We start from the raw sequence: 22,246 nt of genomic DNA on the forward strand, positions 1-22,246 counted from the left end.
CCGGATCGGGGGGCGTGGCCGCAGGGGCAGCAGCGGCGGGAAAAACAACGCAAGCACACAGGGAGGCTAAAAGAAACAAGAATCACACTAACACTAAAGTGAAACAGGAAAAATACAAATAAACAAAGTACAGGCACAGAATACAGGCACACAAGGGCAACGGCAACGATGAGGGACAGGGGGGCCTCTAGCAGACAAACGGGCGAACTGCAGGGGTGGAGCAGCGGCGCAGGGATGGGCTGCTGGCTGGAGCCCTGAACAGAGGGCACAGAGCTGGAGGCTGGAGACCGGCAGACAGGGGGAGCTGCTGGGGAGAGGGCTGGCCTTGAACCAGTGGTCAACCTTGGTAACCTTGCTACACTTATATGTGTAACCAGACCCCCAGTACCCTATTAATAAAAGTCTGTCTTTGGGATATACTGAGAGGTATTTTTAACTCACTACCCACCACTCTTTCCTGGATCCCTACTTTATTTAGCTTCATTTTAGTAAGAACTCCCAGAGACCTTTTGATTGAGTGTGCCCTGGTGGTATCATCCTACCAGGGTGTGGATAGACGCCGATGATGAAGCATGTCTCGATAAGTGAGTTAGGCGCCTCCTGTAATATCTTTGGTGCCCCAGGAAGACTAGTGAGCTTCAACCGATACTCTTGTTCTCCTCTTTTCTTCATAGCCCTGTTGACCTTTTATTATTGTAAATAGTAATTATTGTTTTTGGGAGAACGCAACTGGATAAATAATTGTTCACTTTCTTGGCATGAGACAAACTCCAGTATTCCCAGACAAAAGTGAGCAGAGAGGTTTCTCACAGAGCTGTGCCAATGTCATTATTTCACAAACAGTCCTTCTACAAAGATGTTATTTTCCCTTGCCTCATAGACTCACCAACAGACTGGAAAATCAGATGAAGTTCAGGCAGGCATCTCTGTTGCCTTTTTAGAAATAATGACCCCTCACGACAGAGTGCCTTTGATGCTTAATGATTAGGCATGTATAGATCCTTCAAAATGGACTGCAAATCATGTTGTCTACTTTTATAATATTTACATTCTGTGCTTTCATGTTAGATGTGATGTTATTGATTTCTGAAATTATACTCTTGCATTTCATCTTCACTGCATTAGCCTAAAAAGAAGTATTTCAAAATATCAGTGTGGATTTCCTGTGAGTGTGCACTTGTGGTAAAAGGTTGCCAGTTCCTACAACAACAGTAAGTCAAAAAGGTTGCCAATAGCTACAACAACAATAAGTCACCATGCCTGGCAGACTCTGGCAGGTTGTTACATGCCCAGTACCCATTATCTCCAGGTAAGTTCAGGGAGATGCGTGGGTCTTAACTTCTCCATTTCTTCCACTCAAGCTGTTAAGTTGTTCTAAACCTGTGCTTGCCTGTGAATGAAGGTCAAGAAGGATTTACCAGATTGTGTTCACAACATTTTTGTAAAAACATAACACCCCTTCCTCCATTCTCTAAATGAGGGTTTGTGCTACATTACATGGAGACAAATGTGCAGAAACAGTGTCCCTAAGGGTTTTCTGCATTTAATTTTTATGAAGTCAGCAATGGTTTTTTGCTCTTTTATTTGAAGTATATATAGTGCAAACTTGACCCGAAGGTTTCAGAGCGCTTTACAGGCGCAACAGTTATGTTACAGATGGATGCCTTCATTTTTGTTAGGCATGTGGAGATTAAGTGTTTTTCAGAGAATCAGAGGATGTTGAACGTCCCAGACGAGACTCGAACCCAGTTCCCCCATCTTCGAGGTTGACCACCCTAGCCCTTAGGCCATATCCTCTCATGCTAATGATCACTGCTTTCCTGTCCATTAAAGTGATATTACTACATTTGTAGCATGGAAATAAGACAATGTTTAAAATAGCAGAATTTTGCTAAATGAGTGGCCATCAACTTACCGCAAGTTTTATTTTTAAACTTCTGACCTTCTCTCAATGTGGCCCGAGATGCCATTAACTTACCAAGCTTAAGCTGTATTAACCTCTTGTCCTACATTTGTAAACAATTTGGATCAGATTATGTAGATTAATCGAAGGTTGGTGGGGAGACAGGAGAAAATATTAGGAAGCAAAGAACATTTCTTTTCCTTCTTTTCTCTTTTTTCCTAAATTTTTTTATCAGTCACTGCCCTTTTCTCCTCCATTTTTACATTCCCTCTTCTTGGGGTGCTCATGAGTTCTGTTTTGGTCACTGGGCTTTAGAGTTCTACTTAACCAAATCTTTTGTGGTTAATTTGCTGCTTGTTGTCTTCTAGTCCTCTGCTGAATGAACATAACATTACATAACATGACATGTGTGCTGCACTGTTTATTTGCTTTTGTCACCACCAACGTGTTGCAAAGTGTCCTATTCCTTACATTCTCTTAAATAACCTCCGAACCAGTGCTTAATTTGATCCCATGGTTTCCGGTGCTCGGCACTGGCTTGTAATTGTCAACACCTTTGCTTGTGACAGTCTGTCAGAAAATGGTGCTATCTGGCTAATTTAGAAATGACCACAACAACAGTTAATTAATAATTCAATGTACGTTAAAAATTACTCTATCAGGTTCTCCTTGAATGCTTACTTAAATCACTACTGGGTAAACACTAGTATGGCGACTGCTGACAGAATCTATTAACCGTGCATCTTTAACAGGTGATCTTTCACTTATATAAAGACAAAGAAAAAAAGTCATACAAAAGGCACCGGAATGTGCTCCAAGGCACCACACGTTTGGTAGGATGAGCTGGCACTTTTCTCAAAAACAATAACTATTTTTATATAGTACTTCTGCTGTTCTAGGTGGTGCAAAGAACAGATTTTGAGATTACCCTTTTTATGGTACTCAATTTACTGACCTCAGAAGGATGGAAGTCTAATGCCCTGATTAAGAGTTGTGCGGCATAGGGTGAGATATTACCACATTCTGTAAACACAATTACCTCAAGGTGAGGTATTTACCGGGTAATGGAAGTACCACCTATTTTGAGTTTTGAAATTGGAAATGAGGAATAACATGCTGAATCAGTGTTCTGCACATGGAATTCTGCATGTTTCCATTTTTCTGGGCCTTTTCCTTGGTACATTTCAGCAGTTTGGGCCTGTTGAAATATGCTATGAGAAAACTGAAGGGTGTGATAGTTATCATACAACTCGAAATTCTGAAAGTTATGCAAACTTCTGGCAGCACATGGAACAGAATTTATCGAAAGATTGTGATGGGGGCCTAAATTGGCCTTGCTAAGATTCAAACATATAAACGGACAACCACATGGTGGTACAGCAGCTTACTTATAACTAGGCTGTCCGGTTTAAGGTTTAAACCTATAATAACTGATAAAACCCCACCTAAAGGGAAATAGCCCTTACCAGTGTAAACATATAAACACTGAAAAAACACCTGCACAACCACAAACTAAATGGCATTCAAAGAAGGAAAAGGAGAGTGAAAGAGTCATTTTCTTTCTTCCTGAAGTGGCCAAAACAATGTAACTTTGTTATACAAGCTAGCAGCAAGAAGGACTGAGCTAACATTATTCTGCTTGAGTTTTTTTGTTTAGGGATGGCACTAAAATAGTGTTTCTTCTTCCTTTTGCTTTTTTCAGTTAGTTGTTCTTCGGTCTAAAGATGCAGGGTTTAGAAGCATGTTTTATAAACTGCATAGAATCAGGAAATGTCATGGCTGTGTTTGATTATTTCACCAATAGGTTAAATGGCTGGTTTCATAAGAATCTTTCCTAATATGTTCCATCACATTTACCCACAGAGAATGGGTAAAAACCCTTGATACATCCGCCCCCAGTTTCTAGTGAGTCAGTATTGATAGTAGGTGAATTGCCAACACCTCAGGCTTTAAACTTTCAATGCAAGCTATAGTGACACGTATATGTAAAAAGAGTCCTATCACCAAGCATCTGGGAGAGTGGTGCAAACATGACACCAGACTTTTGGAAAACAAGGAACGCATTGTAACTTGGAATGCTGCTGCAAAAAGGTGTTTTCCAAGTTCAACAAAGATTGTAGTGATATTGTTTGTATTTGCAGTGTCAGCTGGGAATATGAAATAAGTTGTGTGATGACCTGTCAAAACCGATACCTGAGCTGAAGTGCTTCCCTGTAAGAGATCCTTGCCACTTGTTAGATGGTATGCTGAAAGCATCTTTACAATCTTCAGAGTTAATGAAAAATGCTATTGACTTTTTAGTTCATTCTAGTGCACTGTTTTGTTATCCGTGGGAACTATAATGCAAATATTTCTCATTTTGTGCTTTGTGTGGCATCAAAGAAAGAGTCATCCCAACTATGTCAGCTGATGGTTCTCAGTCCAAGAGGCTGTGAATGCTATAATATCCATGTGGCAACCGTTTATAGAATTTTTGCTGAGTGATGATGCCAAAGGCAAGAAATGTGAGGATCTTTGGTCGCAAATTGATAGTGATGTGAAAAAAGTACACACTACTCCATTCTTAGAATTTTACAGGAAAACATAACTGCTGTAGTGGACATAATAAAAAACTAGAGTCTAAAAACACCCTTGTCTGCCAAGTGTTTGCATATTTGGTGTAGATGTGAAACATCTCCTTGAGAGTAGGCTGGGTGACACCTTTAGTGAATTTGGCACTGCAACATGTTCCATGTTAGAGTGCTTGCCACTTGGTAAACAAACCAATGTTGAAGAGCAATTCAGGAACTTTTATTTTACAATGTATGAGAAATGGCTTGCAATGATGCATAGAAATGTCCCTTCACCAACCATGGCATTTGAAGTCAATGAAACCTCACTGTGGTACTCTGTACAAGTTCTAGATCCATTCGGTAAAGGGAATCTTCTCCGTAGTTTCAAAAGTGCTGCTTCATTTTTTACCACTTCAATAACTCTGAGGGCATAAGCAACCAGTTCAACACAAATGTTGCAGAACCTGCCCAGAGAATCACAATCTTCAAGTGCACCAGTATTGGAAAGCTAAGTCAGTGACCAGAGTTAGCTAATTGTGTACTGGCTGTTTTGGGGTTGCCCGTCTCAAGTGCCAATGTTGAGAGGGCTTTTTCACATAAAAATGTTTACATGGGAAGGAAAGAGCAAGCGCACATGACCAAAGACTCACTGAAGAAGTATTTTATGGTGTATTACAGTAAGTTTGATATGCAAAAATGTATTTGGACCTCATATACACTGTACATACACTGACTATATACCACGCACTATCAGTGCAGAAAGAAAGAAATAATAAAAGCAAAACGTTCCATAAACACCTGAAAAACACTGTTTCTGTTGTTTTTAATGGCGTGAAAATGTGTAACCACTGATAACCACTGTTTTTTTAGGTATTGAAATCACTTGAAAACACTAACAAAAACACCAGAATTTAACAAAAATAGAAACTGAAAACAGGAAAGCTTACTTATAACTCACTGAGAGATCCGGCGGGCTTATTAAAGCCTGCACTGCATGATTGTCAGAATAGAGTAGGGTATTTACCATGCGTATTTACCACAACATTATGTATGATGCGGTAAATACCTCCTATTTCAAGTTTTCAACATGGAAATTAGACACAACCTGCACAAATGCTATTAACACACCACATCATGTGTGTTTTTTTCCCTTTTTTCTGGCCCTTCTACCCTCTCCAGCCCTTACCCAGATAGATTACAGGAGGCAAAACCTGCAAAAATGTATCAGGCAAAACCTGCAAGGGTTTGATAATTATTGCTCTACTCATTACTCCAATCCCTTAGTGAGTCTTGGAATTACTATTTCTAGCTGTGGGGAGCTGCCACAATGAATGATGCTCATTTCCTTATCTTCAATAGCCTGTCTGCAAATAAAAAAAAAGCTGTAGACTCGAGAATATTTCTGCATAACTAAAATACCAAGAAGCTGAAAGCTGGGGCTGATCTTGAAAAATTGTCATCCTTACTCTTAGACCTGGCATCCTTGGTGTGGTTTCCCCCTAACTTTTTGCCTTTAGACCTCCTGTTTTTGGTGACTTTGTCTTTGCTGGCCTTGGGACTCTGCGCACTTTACCTCTGCTAACCAGTGCTAAAGTGCTTGTGCTCTTTGTCTAGAACATGGTAACGTTAGCTTATACTCAACTGCCATATTCAATTTATTTGTAAGTCGCTAGTAAAGTGGCACTACATGTATCCAGAGCCTGTGAATTAAATGCTAGCAGTGAGCCTATGGCACTGATTGTTGCACCCTCTCATGTAGCCCTTTAAACATGTCTCATGTCTGCTGTTGTCTGCCTGTGTGTGTAGTTTTCACCTGCCATTTCAACCGGGCAAAATAAAGTTTTTTTCAAGGCCCAAACCTTCTGTTTTAATACATACAAGTCACCTCTATGGAAGGACATGAACAGTCCAATGGCAGGGTGCTGTGTATTTAAAATGTTGGACATGTTTTACATGTCTTGATAGTGAAAAACTTGTACATTTGTTTTTCACTACTGCAAGACGTATCTCTCCAATAGGATAACATTGGAGTTAAATTTATTACATTTTTATAAGTATAATTTCATAATGACAAAAGATAACCAGTTCATGTTTGTTGTCTCTGGAATCACAATTTAAAATCCTAACTTTTGGAGAAGTCGGATTTTAAATTGCATTTTTTTAAATGCCACTTTAAGAACGTTGCCATTTTCTTGTCTTACCCATTTGGTGCCCGCAGACTGTCTCCGATCACATGACTGTGTGTAGTTGGCAGTTGGGCTTTGTGTATTCCTCCTAGACAGCCACACACAATGGGAGCCTAGTTGTGACTGGATGGGCCATCACTGGCAGGATAGGAAGGAGTAGCTGGGCCCAGCCTTACTTACACATGAATAGGCTGTGTCCTGTATTCACACAAAGGGCTGCATACCCCCTGTAGTTAGTCGGGCGCCAGGGCCAGAAAGGAATGACATCTGTGCACTTAAAAGTCATGCCTCTAGAAGCTTTTCCCCAACTTCAAAGGCACAAATGTATATAAAAGAAGTACCTCAGAGCCCAACTCTTCGGTACACTTCTGGCCCTGTGGATACTCTGCCAGGATGAAAGACTAATGTGCTGCTGAAGGACTGCCACTCTGCTGGACTGCACTGTGCTGGACTCCTGCTTTGCTGTGCTGACCTGCTGCCCTCTTGCCTGGGTGTGAAGGACTGGACCTTCATCTCTTGAACCCAGAACCAAGAGTGACTTCAAGGACTAGTTGGCTGGCCTCCTGATCTGAAGCTTCTGGTACATAGCAGGTTTCCAACAACCTTGCACCTGCACCCACACTCTGCCATCTGTGAGTCTATCCTGCCAAGTGGTGTCACCCCAGTCCTGGACCCTTGGAAGTGGGCTTAAGGTGCTTTACTAGACTCTGTGGATCCAGCAGATGCTGCGTGAATTGGACCCATTGCAAAGCTCTGCATCTCTGCTGCGACCCGCAACACATTCGGAACCGCCACTGCTCAAAGCATCTGCAGTTCAGGCCCTCACATCCTTCATTGACGGCAGCCTCGACGATGATAATGAATTACGCATCGCAGGCTCACAGCTCGTCGGAACCAACGCATCGTCCCGACTGCACGCTGCACCCTCGACCCCGGACTTTGCATCATAAGCCCCATCAACGATGATGCAGGCCGCGTGACACATCTTTGACGTGGATCCTCGCAACGCTCCGCAAACTAGAATTTAAGGCAAGGGCGGCTCTGCCACTATGGCGGAGGAGCGTCGCCCCACTGCTTTTTCGCAGTGCGAGAAGCCAAAACATAAAATGGTAATAGCTTTTTGTTATTAGCATTTTATGTTTGCTTTGCGGGCTGCTGCTCTGCTCCCTGAGTAGGGCAGGGGAGGAGTGGTATGGCCACTCCTGAGTGTGCACAGACTGTTTGGTCGACCCTCTCGGGCTACCCAAACCAGTCATGCGCACTTTGCCCGTCTCCATGCAGGCTGCATTGCAGTCTGCACGGAGAACATGCACACCCTCTAGCCCCTGGTGGAACGCTGTGTTACAGCGCTCCAGACCAATCCCAACGCTACATGCAGCATTGTGATTGGTTTAGGGGAGGGAGCCTGGCTGCCTGCTTCCTGTTCCGGTCAGAGGCAGGAGAGCAGGGGCAGTGAAGACGCAAGAAAGGTGGAAATGTAGGTTATTTATTTATTTTTTACATTATGAACCTCCCGCATATCCCCTTTCCCCGCGTGACCTCCCGCGCCTACCCCCCCCCACCCTCTAGGCATGCCCGCCGCTGCTGATTTAAAGTACTTTGTTCAGTGGACCTAGCTGGGTCCTGTAGCTGGTCCATGCTCCACTGCAGTCGGCCTAAACTCGTGACTTCGTCCCGGCTCAACCTGATAGCCACAGTTGCGTTTTGTGCTTCCTGGTGCTATTTTTACCTAAAACTTTAAATGTCAATATCTCTGGTTCTACTCATTGGATTTTTGTCGTTTTAGTCATGTTTTATTTAGTAAATTAAGCTCTATTCTTCGAACCTGACATGGGACTTTTTGTTTGGCGTTTTCACTGTTTTACTGTTTGTAGTGTTGCGCAAATACTCTACACATCGCCTCTAAGTTAAGCCTGACTGCTCTGTGCCAAACTACCGGAGGATTAAACACAGATTAATTTTGCATTTGCTTGTGCCTCACCCTGACTAGGAATGTGGCTGCTGCTTGACCAGGGCTCACACCCCAATCACCAAGTAACCCAATTTGTAACAGTTACTATTTTAGATATGGAGGATGGCTACAACCTGATATGGTGCAAGTTCCATGACATTCACTTTAAGTTAAATACAGAAAAAATGTTGCTGTTAGATGTATACCTTTTGTATTGTATTGTATTGTGTTTGCATAGCATTTACCAGCGCTGACAGGTCGTTGTAACACTTCACGCAGAGCAACACGCTGCTCCAGAACCCAAGGTTAGTGGCTATTCCTGTGGTTATTGGTTAAGGCTGAATATTGTTGTGGCTCTTAGTTACTGTTGGTTATTGTGACTACCAGCCGCAGCTGTTGCAGGTAAGAGCGGGAGGACGGTGTTTTGACAGAGGACCACAAGGGGAAATAATGTATTTATTTAATTTTCCCTTGTGGTTGTCTGTGGAAATCCTCCCCACCCGGCCTCACCGCCCTACCGCTGGTACCTGCACGAGCCGCGGCTGGTGACTGCTCTTACTTTCAAGGGAGCCATTCCATGCAGTGCTCGAGTTTGTTCATAGAGGATTAAATGAAGAGGCGTTAGCTGCGCTCATTGGTGGGGGGAAGGGGGTGAGTTCATTCAGATGGACAATGGGATTAACAGAGGACCCAGCTGAGATTAGGGTGTGAGGTTGCAGGGGCTTGCATGCCAAAATTTTAGAACATTTTAAGTGGGGCATTTTGGGAAAAAAAGGTGGAATGTATTTCTCCCGTTTACTTCCATTGCAGCAGATTGAAGCAGAGACAATTTAAGGCGGTAAGTAGCTTAAACAAAGCTCTTTTTATCTCGCCTGAATCGTGTCTATTAGCATGTATGCAGGAATAAAACTATCAAATATGAAGAGACTGATATCTGAAATGAAGAACAGTTTTTAGAACACCTATGCTGGAAGTTAAAGCACGCGTGCATGTGAGCTGGAGTCGGCTGTTCTCTGAGACAGGAAGCGTGCAGAGTTGCACGTGAGCTAGCGGCACTCTTCAACTCTCGGCGCTACCTGTCAGGTTCATATTTCCTCTTCATTTTCCCCTTCAATACTGAATCTGTAAGAAGCACTTATCATGAAACAAAAATGGTAAAATATATCTGTATTTTAATAATCAATGTAAATTCATCCAAAGAATCTTTCATATAACACAATAAATCATCCACAAAACAATCCTACACAATTTAAAAAGATAAAAATCGCAAAACGGTTATTTGCAGTTTTTCTAAAAAAAAATAATTTTTTTAAAACGTCATAAGAAGGAGAACAGTGATAGACAAACAGTGTGTCATACATATGTCAATTTGGTTTTACCAAAGGCAGTGTCAGACATAAGTCACTGATCCCTGTCTTTCCCTAACTGCACCAAATTTAACACATTAAAGAAACAGGCGTCGACGCGTTTCGGTGGTGAGAACTCCACATAGGACCACCTTCCTCAGGACCCAAAATATTTTCTCCTTGTGTATATATATGTTCAACTACGATGTCAAGTTTACCGGTACAACCGTACTTCGGCAAGGATGTCTCCTGCATAGGAGTATTTCTAGAGTCCTTTTGCGGATGGTTGAGAACTTGTCAAGATTACTTGATACTAGTCTTAGGACGCATAGAAATAGTAGACTTCAGTCCGAATTTGTATTAGTGGAAGTGGACTTCAGTTCGATTTCATGTTAGTGGCCGGATACAATCTCGGTCGCTTTTGTGTCTGGAACCGCATGTATTACATGTGGGTATGCATCCATACACCGCGTTTTCTTATTTCTGTATAGGGGCGAACCTATGGTTAATCGTCTCCCTTGGTCATCGCTTGGTCGGGTCGCGTTGTCGTTCCTCCGTTTGTCGTGTATTCCTCCCGTTTACTTCCATTGCAGCAGATTGAAGCAGAGACAATTTCAGGCGGTAAGTAGCTAAAACAAAGCTCTTTTTATCTCGCCTGAATCGTGTCTATTAGCATGTATGCAGGAATCAAACTATCAAATATGAAGAGACTGATATTTGAAATGAAGAACAATTTTTAGAACACCTATGATGGAGGCACGCGTGCATGTGAGCTGGAGTCGGCTGTTCTCTGAGACAGGAAGCGTGCAGAGTTGCACGTGAGCTAGCGGCACTCTTTAACTCTCGGCGCTACCTGTCAGGGCCAGGGGGGGGTTTCCAGCCGGTAGGGTCTTCGAGTGTCCTGCAGCCGGGGTCAGTCGGTGTACACAAGCGGATGCCCGCTTCCCCGCTCCCTCGAGTGAGTCAGCCATTCTTTGTTTGTGTGTGAGTGTTAGCCACGAGATCCTCTGGCTGACGCCATCACACGCCCCTGCTCGCCCCTCCCCGCCGGTGACCCATAAAAGGAGCCGGGCTGCAGGGCGGCAAAGGGACAGCGACCCGGCGAGCAGCTCAAAGCGGACGCAGCATCTGAGTAGCACCGGACCGAGAAAGGACAGAGAGCACCTGAGACTGGCACTGGGCCCTGAGAGTGGACAGAGCACCTGAGAGTGGCATAATACCCCGAGAGTGGCACCGACACCCTGAGAGCGGCAGAAGCCCACTGAGAGTGGCACAGGTCTCCTGACAGCGGCACAGACCCAGTAGGAGACTCCTACATACCTCAGAGTCCAAAGGACGTCAGAGAAAGTACAGGAACCCAGCAGCATTAGAGACCCCAGCAGACCGGCGGAGGAGAGCTCTAAGAGGCGGCGACCGCTGCTTGGTACACACAGGTAGGTGAGACACTGTCTGCATGCCTGCCCACCGCTCTGTGCCAGCTCTGCCCTCACCGGGCACACGCTGTTGTTAGGGGCCCACTGACAGGCGAGTACGCTTAAAAACCCTGTACAGTTAGAGCCATTGTGGGGGGGTGGGGGGGGGGCATAGTTGGAAAGTTCGCAGGGAGTGTTGTAATGGCACAATTGCAAATGGACAGATAGAGACTTTAGACTGGCACAGATGGAACATTTGCATTCCCGCGCTGACTCGCGGTGTGATCTTGGCCGGTTCATTATCACTACCATGGTCTTAGTGTGCTGCTGAGGGTCTGAAATAGGTTGACGTAACATGCTTGCGTCCGAAGCTTTCCACAAAAAATCATGTTGTAGAACTGACCCCCCCTTGTTGCCTTCCAGTGTGATGTGACGTGTTTCAGCTGCGTGTGACGAAGCAATGGGTGAATGCTGCCGTGAGCCCTCTGTATATGTGAGAGATAGCAGTGTAGCTCCTTTGTGCCCCACTATTCCCCCTCCCTGCCCCCCATTCACACCCCACCCTACAGGGCCATCTCTGCACGACCCTGCTTGTCCTTCACTGTGGGGCAATTCCTGTTAGTAGAAGCCGCCCCCCCCCCCCCCTCAGCAGATCCGTCGGCAAGCTTTACATGGTGCCCTGCCAGAACTGTTGACCCTGCAGATATCCACCCCTCACCCTGTCAGGAAGGGCATCGGCGCCGAAGACGACCCTTTAAAGTAGTGACTTACAGAAAAGTTATTCACTCCTGCACCGCGTCCCGCTCACGCTGCACCACAGCTGCCCACAACAGAGTAAACTCACAGCACACAGATCTGCCTGGACTGCATCTTTCCCTTCATCACACGTGTCAGCACTCATCCTATGCATCCATGATTCACAACTGCTGCCTGGCAGTACCTGCCTGCGCCGTATATGCAAATAGGACACTTGCTTGCAAATATTTACCCGACACCTATTAACACAGAGCGCTTAGGATATCCGCCCCCGTCCATGACTTTCTGGACCATGACAGCTTGTTTCAAATCTGCCTGCACCCACCGCATGGCTGTGCCGCAAACTCTGGCATCATTCCTGCCTGTTGAAAGCCAAGACTGCCTGTGCCGGCACCAACTCCATGCTACACCACAGCTGCCTGCACCGTTAGCCGCTTGCGCCACATCTTCTCACAGATCTACTCAACGCCCGCTTGTATCCACATATCAATTGCAAATGGATCATGCCTGCACCAGAACGCCTCTGCAGTCCTGGCCTATGCCTGGTCACCCCTGCAGGATGCACCACGCCTGCCTGCTCACGAAGCGTCCCTGACTGCCCTTGATGCGCCTGCATGCCTTCCTGCCCCCGCAGTGCCTGCCCGGGGCTGCAGTGTGCAGCAGGTGCGCACGTGAGCTGATGCAATGTTTCATCACCCAGGCCCTGCCCTCCCGCCATTTGAGATGGCTGGCCTCCCGCGCTTTCCCGGGGCAGGCGGGACCAGTTCCCTCACACACTCACTGTGCCTTTATCACAGTAATGCGACTTGTGTCACGTCTAACATAGGGATATGGATGGTCTCCTGGGAGGGTGTGGGGGGGGGGGGGGGGGTGAGGCACCGAGCCAGGAGCACTAAAAACTGCAAACGTATCAAACTACCTTCCCCTGGCAGGGGCACCTGATGTATAAATATCCCGCAGGAGCCAGCGATCCGCAGAATGTCCCTGTCTGCTCCGACGCAGATTTATAGCCTCAGCTCTAAATACACCCCCCTCCCTCCTCCAGCCAAAGAAAGCACCGGCCCAGCGCCCCTAGAGCGCTGGGTCTGAGCGCGGACTCCTCCCTGTGAGAGCGCAAACCGAGACGTGAAGTTGGTCTTTGGGCGCTATTCTGGGTCTCTGAGTAGCGTGTCCGGCTATGCCCCCTCTACTCCTTACACCCCTCCTCCCCCTTTTCAGTGCCGCTATTCACAGTACTAGAAGTGCCCCCTCTCTATTCTGCCCCAAACAACAACACCAAATAACTGCGCCATGTGAGTAGAGGCAAGGCTCGTATGTGTATGGAGTCTGAGCCCAGGGGGTGGGGGGCTTAACACTATGTGCTCTCAACATGACATGACTAACACACCTCATATACAACCCCCTGGGCTTAGCTATGTGGCACGCGACAACCTCACTAGCCATTCAGAGACGAGCCTGTCAAGTCAAGTGACTGACGTTGAACTTGTCCTATTGACCGCTCAAAGCGGAGCCTCACGCGCCCGACGCCGCCTCAGCACTGCCGACGTTTTGGAGAAGAGACGTCTTTGTTTAGTTTGAGGGCTGTGACTGTCATCCCAAGAGAGGGGATGTGGAGAGAGGTCACGTCTCGTCTCCTCGATTAATATACATGTCCAGTGCTTCATCGAATGTCGGCTCAAAGCTTCGATACACGGAAGCCAAGCGCTACCTGACAAGACTAGACACGGCAGCGGCCGCATGCCCAGCTCAGGGGCCTGGCGGGGTTGATAGGCAGAACGGGGCGGGGCAGCGAGGCACGAGTCTGACTGATAATGCTCCTTCTGGGCTTCTGTGTATTCGGGCGGAATGTCTTCACTGAACTGGTTCCACTTCTCTATAGGCCTTTTCCTATGCCCGCCTTCTCGGATGCGAGAGTTTCTTCGTGTAAACCTCTGACGGGGATAAGGACAGTGAGAATAATGGCTCTTCTTTTCCCTCATAGGTCAGTGAGAGAGAACATGACTCCGCTCTGCCTGCTCCTAGTCCTTATATGTGGAACCGTGGCATCATCAATCAGCGACACCGACTGGGACGGAGGCAATGACCGGTGAGTTTGGGGCAGCTGACATTCGGTGGTTGATGAGACGCGGGGGTGGTGGAGTTTCGAGAGTGGTAGCTGTCATGGTGTAGTAGCGGCGTCTAGTGGCTAGTTACAGTATTGCATTGTCTGAGCCATGGCGGAGTATCGTTGGTGCAGCACAGATGTCCAGTTGTAACTTGTAAGTGTACTGTATTATTGAAGGGTCTGGTGGCAGAGAAGGGTGCAGCAGCGACATGCAGTGGCGTGTTGGAGTATGGCAATGCCCCGGGTAGGGTAGGGTTATTCACATTACATTGGCTGGAGACAGACGATTTGCAAGTCAAGGTGAAGCATTGATTGAGGTTCAGGGGTCCAGTGAGAGTATACAAGGGCAATAGACGATGCCGCATTGCTATGATGTATATACGAGGTCAATGAACAAACAATCACTCTAAATGTATACATTTACATGGTTGTTCTGAAAATCTGGATCAATAGTGATCCTCAGTGGCCATTCAGAGCATTGGCTGAGCTCCATGAGGTGACATACGCCGGGGCACCAGTGACACCCCCTCCCCCCACCCAGTGGCAGCAGTGAAGTCGAGCGGCTGGCTAGAGTGGGGCATAAATTAAGCTCTGTGGGACGGTTTGCGGGCCTGCCTCGGCCACAGGGATAGCTGTTGCGTCACTGCACCCTTCTTAATCACAGTATAAAACGTGCTTAGCCTCCAGTGAACCAGCATTGGGAGTATTTCTCCCTCACTTCTTACACACTTAGGCTATTCTGTAACCAAACTAGTGCAATATTCTGTCTGGTACTGACGTTCCTTCATTTCCTTTCTCTGCAGACCTCCCAGACGCCATCCTCCCCCAGTGGCGTCCTTCCTGGAGAGGCTGAAGGCTCTACGGACACGGAGGTCAGAGGGAGAGCCCGCGCCCCTGGCCGCAGCCCTTCAGCCCCAGGGAAGCGCTCTGTACGTGCGGCCCGAGGAGGCAGGCGGTGTCTCCAGCTCTCACCACGGGTAAGAATCTCCCACTCGCTGTTTGTCCCCCTTCTCTCTCTCCTGCTTCCACCCCATCTGCTTTTCTCCCCTTTAATTCTCCCCCTCCTTTTCTTTTGATGGCCCCCGGGGGAAGTGACGGTGGCAGAGTAGTCTTCCCCCGGGGTGCTACATGGGTGAAACACAGGAAGCGGATAAGGATAGGTTTAGACCTGCAGCAGTTCTTCACCCACAAATAAAGTGTCAGTGTAATCTTTGGGTGATGTCTGTGTATGCGTGTTGACTGAAGCGGATGACGGTGTGGTCACTAGGTGTCATGCCTCTTCCTGACTCCAGGCACCTCCGGGAATCTTCAGTAGAGGGTTTTCTGTGAGGACCACCCGCCCGCCCTGCATGTTATAGGGTTTCATTGGCGCTCAATCGCTACAGCGGTTTTGCCAGGATAGAACAGGTTGCAGGGCGTAGGCGGTATCTTGGGGTGGAGAGTCACATGCAGGCGTATCCGCCCCCTCTGGGGAAAGAAGCGGGCGCAGGTGACAAAAGATGGTGTGTAGGATTTCGTTGAGCAGGAAAAGAGTTTCACTGGAGGGTGTTTGGTAGGGTAAAGAAAGGCGAGTCTGGATGTATGGAAGGAGCTCGGTGAGTGGCAGAGGGAAGAATGAAGCAAGGCATGTAGGCTTTGGGATGAAAGTTGGCGTGAAGTTTGAATGGGTACGGCAGGAATGGGAGTGTCAGTTTTATGAAGTTTGATGTTATTTGGTAATATGAACTAAGCTAATGTAAGTTTGCAACCTTGTCTTAATAAATGGCCTTTTAAGGTAAAACCGTGGTCATGGGGGGTTCTTCCATCAAACAATGCTCCCCCCTCTCGCTCTTTGTTTCTCGCGGGCGAGTGTGAGTACATTGGCTCTGTTCAGGTGTACAAACTTGGTGCTGCTGCAAGACGTGCCTTTAATTCCCACTGCATGTTCTTAATCTTTTGAAATGTTTTCCTCTCACAGGGCCGTGCCTCACCGGAGAGAAAAGCGCCATGTCCCACCGGCCATTGCTATGCGAGGCTGCCACCTGGGCACCTGCCAAACGCAGAACCTTGCCAGCATGCTTTACCGCCTGGGCTACAACTACGGCAAGGACGACTCCAACAAAAACACACGGGACCCACAAGGCTATGGACGGCGCCGACGCTCCCTGCCCGCCCGCCATGCGGCCCTCAGGACTGCTTGGGCCCAGCATCTGCTGGACACCTAAACCGGACTTCTGACTCCTGGGACCTTACCCAGCACTGCAGCTCTGACATTTATCAAGCACTAGGCCCCAGGCAGCACCGCTAGGGAAGGTCAAACCCTTTAAAGAGCGGACTCTTAAAGCCCGGGACACTACCTCAGATGTAGCCTTTGGTGGTGAGGCCTCCCCAATGAAACTCAGGGGACACGTTGGCGCCAAGCCCAGGTTACTGTGCGACATCTTGAGCTTGGACGTAAATCTGTTGACAGTAGAAACAATCACTGTGCTGAAAACAGAAAGTGAAACTAAATAGTATAGCTATGACCTTCCTGGTGGTGTCTTCAAGAGGAAGTCGCCAATGTTGTCATAGAGATAACTCCAGCACTTATCCTCTTTCAGGAAGTGGTGATGAACAGGCAGTGCCATGGCTTCTGGGACACTCTGACACCAAGAGAGGGAGCTGACGTTTTCAGGTCTCTAGAAGGAGCAATGGTGTTCACGTTTTATTGTACTGTATTATCTCTGCTGTTACCTGGGGAGTTACCTGGGGAGTATTGCACTGGGAGCAAGGAATCCATTGTTCAGCCAGTGAGATCAAATCTCTGTCCCTCCTTGAACTTTCAATAATGAAAGACTATGGAGAGAAAACATGAATGCCGAGCAGCGCCAGCACACTGAATCACCGGCTGCTCAGCAGCAGGCAGACCAAAAAGACTGAATTGTTTTGCACTTGTTTTGTCAGAAGCACTTCCTGGAAGAATTGAAGGGACACGTGTCCCATCACTAAAGGGCCTGATGACCTTGAAGCTTGTGACCCCTAAAATACTCATTCTCTCCCGCCTAAGCACGCCTTTGCATTGGGAGACCCAGTGTCTCGCTTTGCTGGTATTGCTTCTTTTCTAGCTTTCTGCCACACTTTCCAAGAGAGTTAAACCAGGACATCTACTGGGCTGGTGTGGTTGTTCCTGGACCAGTCTCATGCCTTATGCTATAGCAGTGGTTGGGTGGTCACCATCATTCAGCCTTTCCCCAAAAAACAATATGGCCACCCAATCCTGAAAGCCACGAAGACCCAGAAAGTCTTTTGGGCAAGCTGAACTGAATCTGTCCCTGCCCTTTGTCCATCCTGAGCACTTTGAAAGTGAAAACAGTGACTGCTCTATGACATTCCTATACCCCACTGAACCCTGAAATTACCCTGTCAATAAACACTGCAACCGCTTCAGTGCACTCGGCTTAACAACCCATCATCTATCCATTCCAAAGGTCGGTGAATACAGAACCCTTAAGATCCACCACATTAAATTTATCCGTCTATCTTTCCCTCTCTTATCTAGCCCTTGAGGCTGTAAGACCCCAAATACCACAGTTCCCTTAAAAAATTGGATAATTACCCACTCTCTCCCCACTTTAGTCCCTTTTCTAAACTGGCCACCCTTCAAAAACAGGCCAAGAATGTTCTTCTTATAAAAGGACTCCTTCCAACACCTAGCCGAAGTTGAAGGCCTGTGTAAGCCCCAGACTTTATAGAGGAGTCTCCAAAACCCAAGGGTCAATCTATTCCCCTCCCACCATAAATCCAGCTCTGTGAATCCCTGAACCTATGAACCACTGAGTGAGTTCCCCCTTATCAATTACCCATAGGCCCACGCCATGGTAAGATAACGTTTGTATATATAGGGTATATGAAGACTATTAATGTATATATATAATGTACTATTAATATATATAAATGCATATCTATGTAATATACATATCTATTTATCATTATTATTGTTCTGTACACACTTGAGCACTGAAATATATTTTGTGTAATGTTTAAGTTGTCAGTTTAATGACGTTGAATGGTTTATGTGGATCAGGGATTATTTAGGATGTATCGTGTGGAATACGCCGGGGACCAAACGCAGTGTGGAATAACCACACTATCTTTTCATGAAAGCAATTAAACATTTCTTCAACTCTGTTGGCATGTGTTAGTATTCTTGTCTTAGAATTCTGGGTCTTCAAAAACACATTCTTCATAAAAACGCAAATGTACAAGAATCAGACCAAATTATTATAAAATTGTAGATCTTTTGACTTTAAATGTACATTTTTTGCCATTGGAGATACACGGGATGGAGATGCAGAGGGTGTCCAGAGGTTTTAAATATTTATTAGATTTTACATTTTAAATATTAGGTTGTGTGAGCATTCTGCCACTCATCGTTAGCAAGGAAACCGCAATTCCCCCAATTTACTGGACATGACCTCAAAATGAGTTGGAAGGGTGCTGAGGTCATCGCTCACATCAAGGGTAACTCGCATAGAGCGGGGTCAGTCCTTAAGATGAACACCACCATCCCAAAAATATGAATGAATTTCAGTTGCTAAAGGACATGCCCAGTGTAGTGGAGTAGCATGGCTGGCCCTTCAAACCCACCCAGAGCGCTCCAGCCCCCTTTGGGTTCAATGTCTTTCAGGTTCTTGCTGAGGTGACTAGCTGAAATCCACAATCTTCGAGCCCCTACATGAATGAGCAACGTGAACTCGATGTAGCAACCTGGGGTTGGACGGGGTGGAGAGAGAGAGAAACACTGGGCTGGAGTTCACGCTTGCACTGGTTTTAGACTGGCCGGGACCGGTGCAGGAGGCTTCACTGGTGGGAATAGAGTAAGACCCGCTGAAGGAAGTGGGAAACCACTAGTGAGAATTGAGTACGAACAGCGGGAATATGGATCCTGTTTTCCAGAGTTTCCAACCTCACCTTGTCCTACACCCCAATCCCATATCTATATCGAGGCAGACTCCTAACCTGTAGCCAGCCCTTGGAATCCGCTACCCTACGCCCAGCAGGACATGCCCAACCTGTTCTGGGTGCGGAGCCTGCTTTTGGGGAGGTCCCAACCTTCGATCCTGTACTCCAAAGCAGCTTTATTGATGTTATTATGTTATTAGTGGTGTTATCTGTGGCATTAGATGTAAGATCATGTTCAGGGCTAGAGGGGAGCTCAGGGTTGCGTTCCTCACAATAACCAGTGAATAACACAGCTTTTTAGGTTTTGTACCTTACCATAACATCCCTTAATCTAAATTACTTTTTTTATAATACATTATTTATCTTTTGAATAAGTAACCCTCATTTCCCGTTAGCAATGTTTTTATCAGTGACTTTTTTGTTTTGTCATTATACTCTGGCCCCTGACTAAAGCAAGGGTCGTGCGCAGCAGTGGGTTGACTTTGCCATTGCCCTGCACCCAGGGCTTTAAGTGGGATGAAAAAACTGGGGGGTCTTTCACAGGGGCGTGGCCAATGTAATTAAGGGCGTGGCTTAAAACACATAGGATACAAATCTGTGCTTAGCATAGTGTACCGCCCGACTTGTATTTTGCTGTTTCTGTCATTGCATCTAGTTATAATATGATACAAGTAACATCATACCTACAACAAGTCAGGACTATTGGCTTTGTCAATGGTTGTTAGTTGCATAAGATAAATAAGCAGCAACTAGGGCTTACGTATAATATTGAAAAAGCTTCCACTTACAGCCCTGATGACACCACGACAATGTTGCTGCTCCTGAGTTCCAAAAAGAGAAGGGAAATCCATAGAGATAATGACTCTTTAAAGGATTTCCCTACCCCTACGAGGCTCTCCTGGCATGAGGTTATGCTGTAACTTCTCCAGTAGTGAGACGTGATGGCAGTGTGAGCATGCGCATATCGATGTGCCTGCTGTCACTGCAGTTCGAAAAAACTGGACTGCCTGTCCAGGGCACAAAACAGAGCTCGATAGAGAACCGTTTCGAGGCCCCCTGTAAAAAACTGCCGGTGCTCAGCACCGGTGAGACCCAGCCCACTGATAGCCAATCAGATTGCAGCATTTTCCAAACCATTCGAGGATTACAAGTATGATGCGAAAAACGGCTAAATCTGCCAATCAGATTTGTTTTTTCCGAATTCAAAATCGATTCATGAACCAGAGTTCTTGAACCCAACTCTCTACATATGCATAAAATTAACTCTTTGAAGTACACCCAGCATAATTTTGTAATGCAACCTCTGTAAAAATGTACTGAATGCATTCACACCAAACAAGCACTGGCAAAGGCAGTATTGAGCACTGTGGTTCACGCTCAGATGGGGCCTGGGAGCCTGGGCATGTTCTCCACCCTGGCTGTAATGCAGCCTGGGTGGAGAATATGAAAAGTGTGCATGACTGAGACGGCTGGCCAAACATTCAAGTGCACTTAGAGAGTGCCCAACACTCCTCCTGCTCTATTAGCAAAGCAGCCTCACCCGCCCGCAAAGCTGCCTCAGCAGGAAAAGATAAAATGATAATAGCATTGAGTTTTTATTGTATTTTTCCTTTATTTACACTGCTGAAAAGCAGTGGGGCGACGTTTCTACGCATTAGCGGAACAGCTACCACTGGCTAATGTATGCAAACAGAGAGCTTGCATTTTTAAGCCAGGAACTTGTAATTAAAGGAAGTTGAACTATATTGAAAGCTTCCTTTGTCTTTATTACAGCCTAGTTTTTCTCTGTGTGTGTGTGTAAAAAAAAGGCTGGATGCCAAACAAGCCTTCTTTATAGCCCTTCTTTTGTTTTGCTGTCATAGAAATAAAGAAAAGAACACCTGGGAATATTGAAAGCTCTCTTGCCATGCCTTTTTCAATAAATCGATAAATCAATCAATCAGCATTTGTAGAATGTGACACTGTCACCTCTGGGGGTGTCTGGGCGCTGGGATGCGAGGTCTACTTCAAACAGCCAGGCCTTGAGCAAACAGCGGAAAGAGGGACGAAACGAGCAGAAAAAGGCAAAACAGAGGGCAGACAATGAGCAACAAGAAAAGGCAAAACGGGGGCAGGAAAACAACCATAAAAAGCCAAACAGAAAGCAGAAAAGCGAATAGAAAAGGCAAAATGGAGGGCAAAAAATGACAAAAGGCAAACCAGGGCAGAAAAACAAGCAGAAAAGGCAAAACAGCAAGAAACAAGCAGAGGAGGCACAAACCGAGGACAGCAGGTAGACAGACAGCAGAGGGTAGCAGACTGCAAGCAAGCTGGACAGGAGAAGTGTTGTTGGAGGAGCTGGCACGAGGACCTTCATTTTATAGAAATAAAAGCTGGTTTATGTTGGGGGCAGCAATGATGAGAAGCTGCGATAGCTTCAATGAACATACCAGGGGAAAGTGGGAATGGTGGAAAGGAGCAACAAGAGGAAGGGACGGGTGAGAGGAACGTGAAGAAACATACAGGGGAAAGAAAGATGGGGGTTGGGAGTGAACAAAGAGATTGAGGGGCAGCCACGAGGAGCAGACACAAAAGCGAAAAGGGGAAGGAGTAGGCACAAGCAACAAGGAACAGACACAAGGAGAGGGTGACAGTTGTAAAATAGTCCCTCAGGCTTTGCAATGCAAGGATTCCATTGCAGATGAAAGAATCTTCCAACTAGCCAATAGCATGAAGTGATAGAGAAAGACCCCTCTGGGCAAAGCAAAGCTCACTGGTAACAATAGATTGTTTTTTATTGTAGTGCATGATTTATATAGCACTTACTAACCCCAAGTGGGGAGCTAAAGCTCTTCCCTACATATGTTGCACGCAAAAGTGTGTACCATTTGTGGTTGGAAGGATGTTGCCTTTGTTTTGATCCTATGTGGGAAGTGTTTCCACGTCATGTGTGATGACCACTGAGGGGTGGTTATTGTGTTGTAGGACGCAGATCATAGCAGTGTGTTGGATGAGGAAGCGTATGAGACACACACACAATTCTTTTGGTTTACAGTATGCTGGCAGCTTTGGACGGCTCTGCAGGTCCCTTTATGGTATCTCATATGATATAGTCTACATAGCTGGCTACAGCATTG

General features: G+C 46.3%; 1 protein-coding gene across 1 annotated transcript; it reads left to right on the forward strand.

Moving 5' to 3' along the window:
• Positions 1-11,025: 11,025 nt before the first annotated feature.
• On the forward strand, positions 11,026-18,358 carry LOC146809385 (uncharacterized). Its single transcript, XM_085616199.1, has 4 exons — positions 11,026-11,371; positions 14,088-14,192; positions 15,014-15,187; positions 16,168-18,358. The coding sequence occupies exons 2-4, from the start codon at positions 14,104-14,106 to the stop codon at positions 16,412-16,414; spliced, it is 510 nt and encodes a 169-aa protein (XP_085472325.1). The 5' UTR covers positions 11,026-11,371; positions 14,088-14,103; the 3' UTR covers positions 16,415-18,358.
• The last annotated feature ends 3,888 nt before the right edge of the window (positions 18,359-22,246 follow it).

Source organism: Triturus cristatus, chromosome 7, assembly GCF_964204655.1.
Source record: "Triturus cristatus chromosome 7, aTriCri1.1, whole genome shotgun sequence".
Taxonomy (NCBI): domain Eukaryota; kingdom Metazoa; phylum Chordata; class Amphibia; order Caudata; family Salamandridae; genus Triturus; species Triturus cristatus.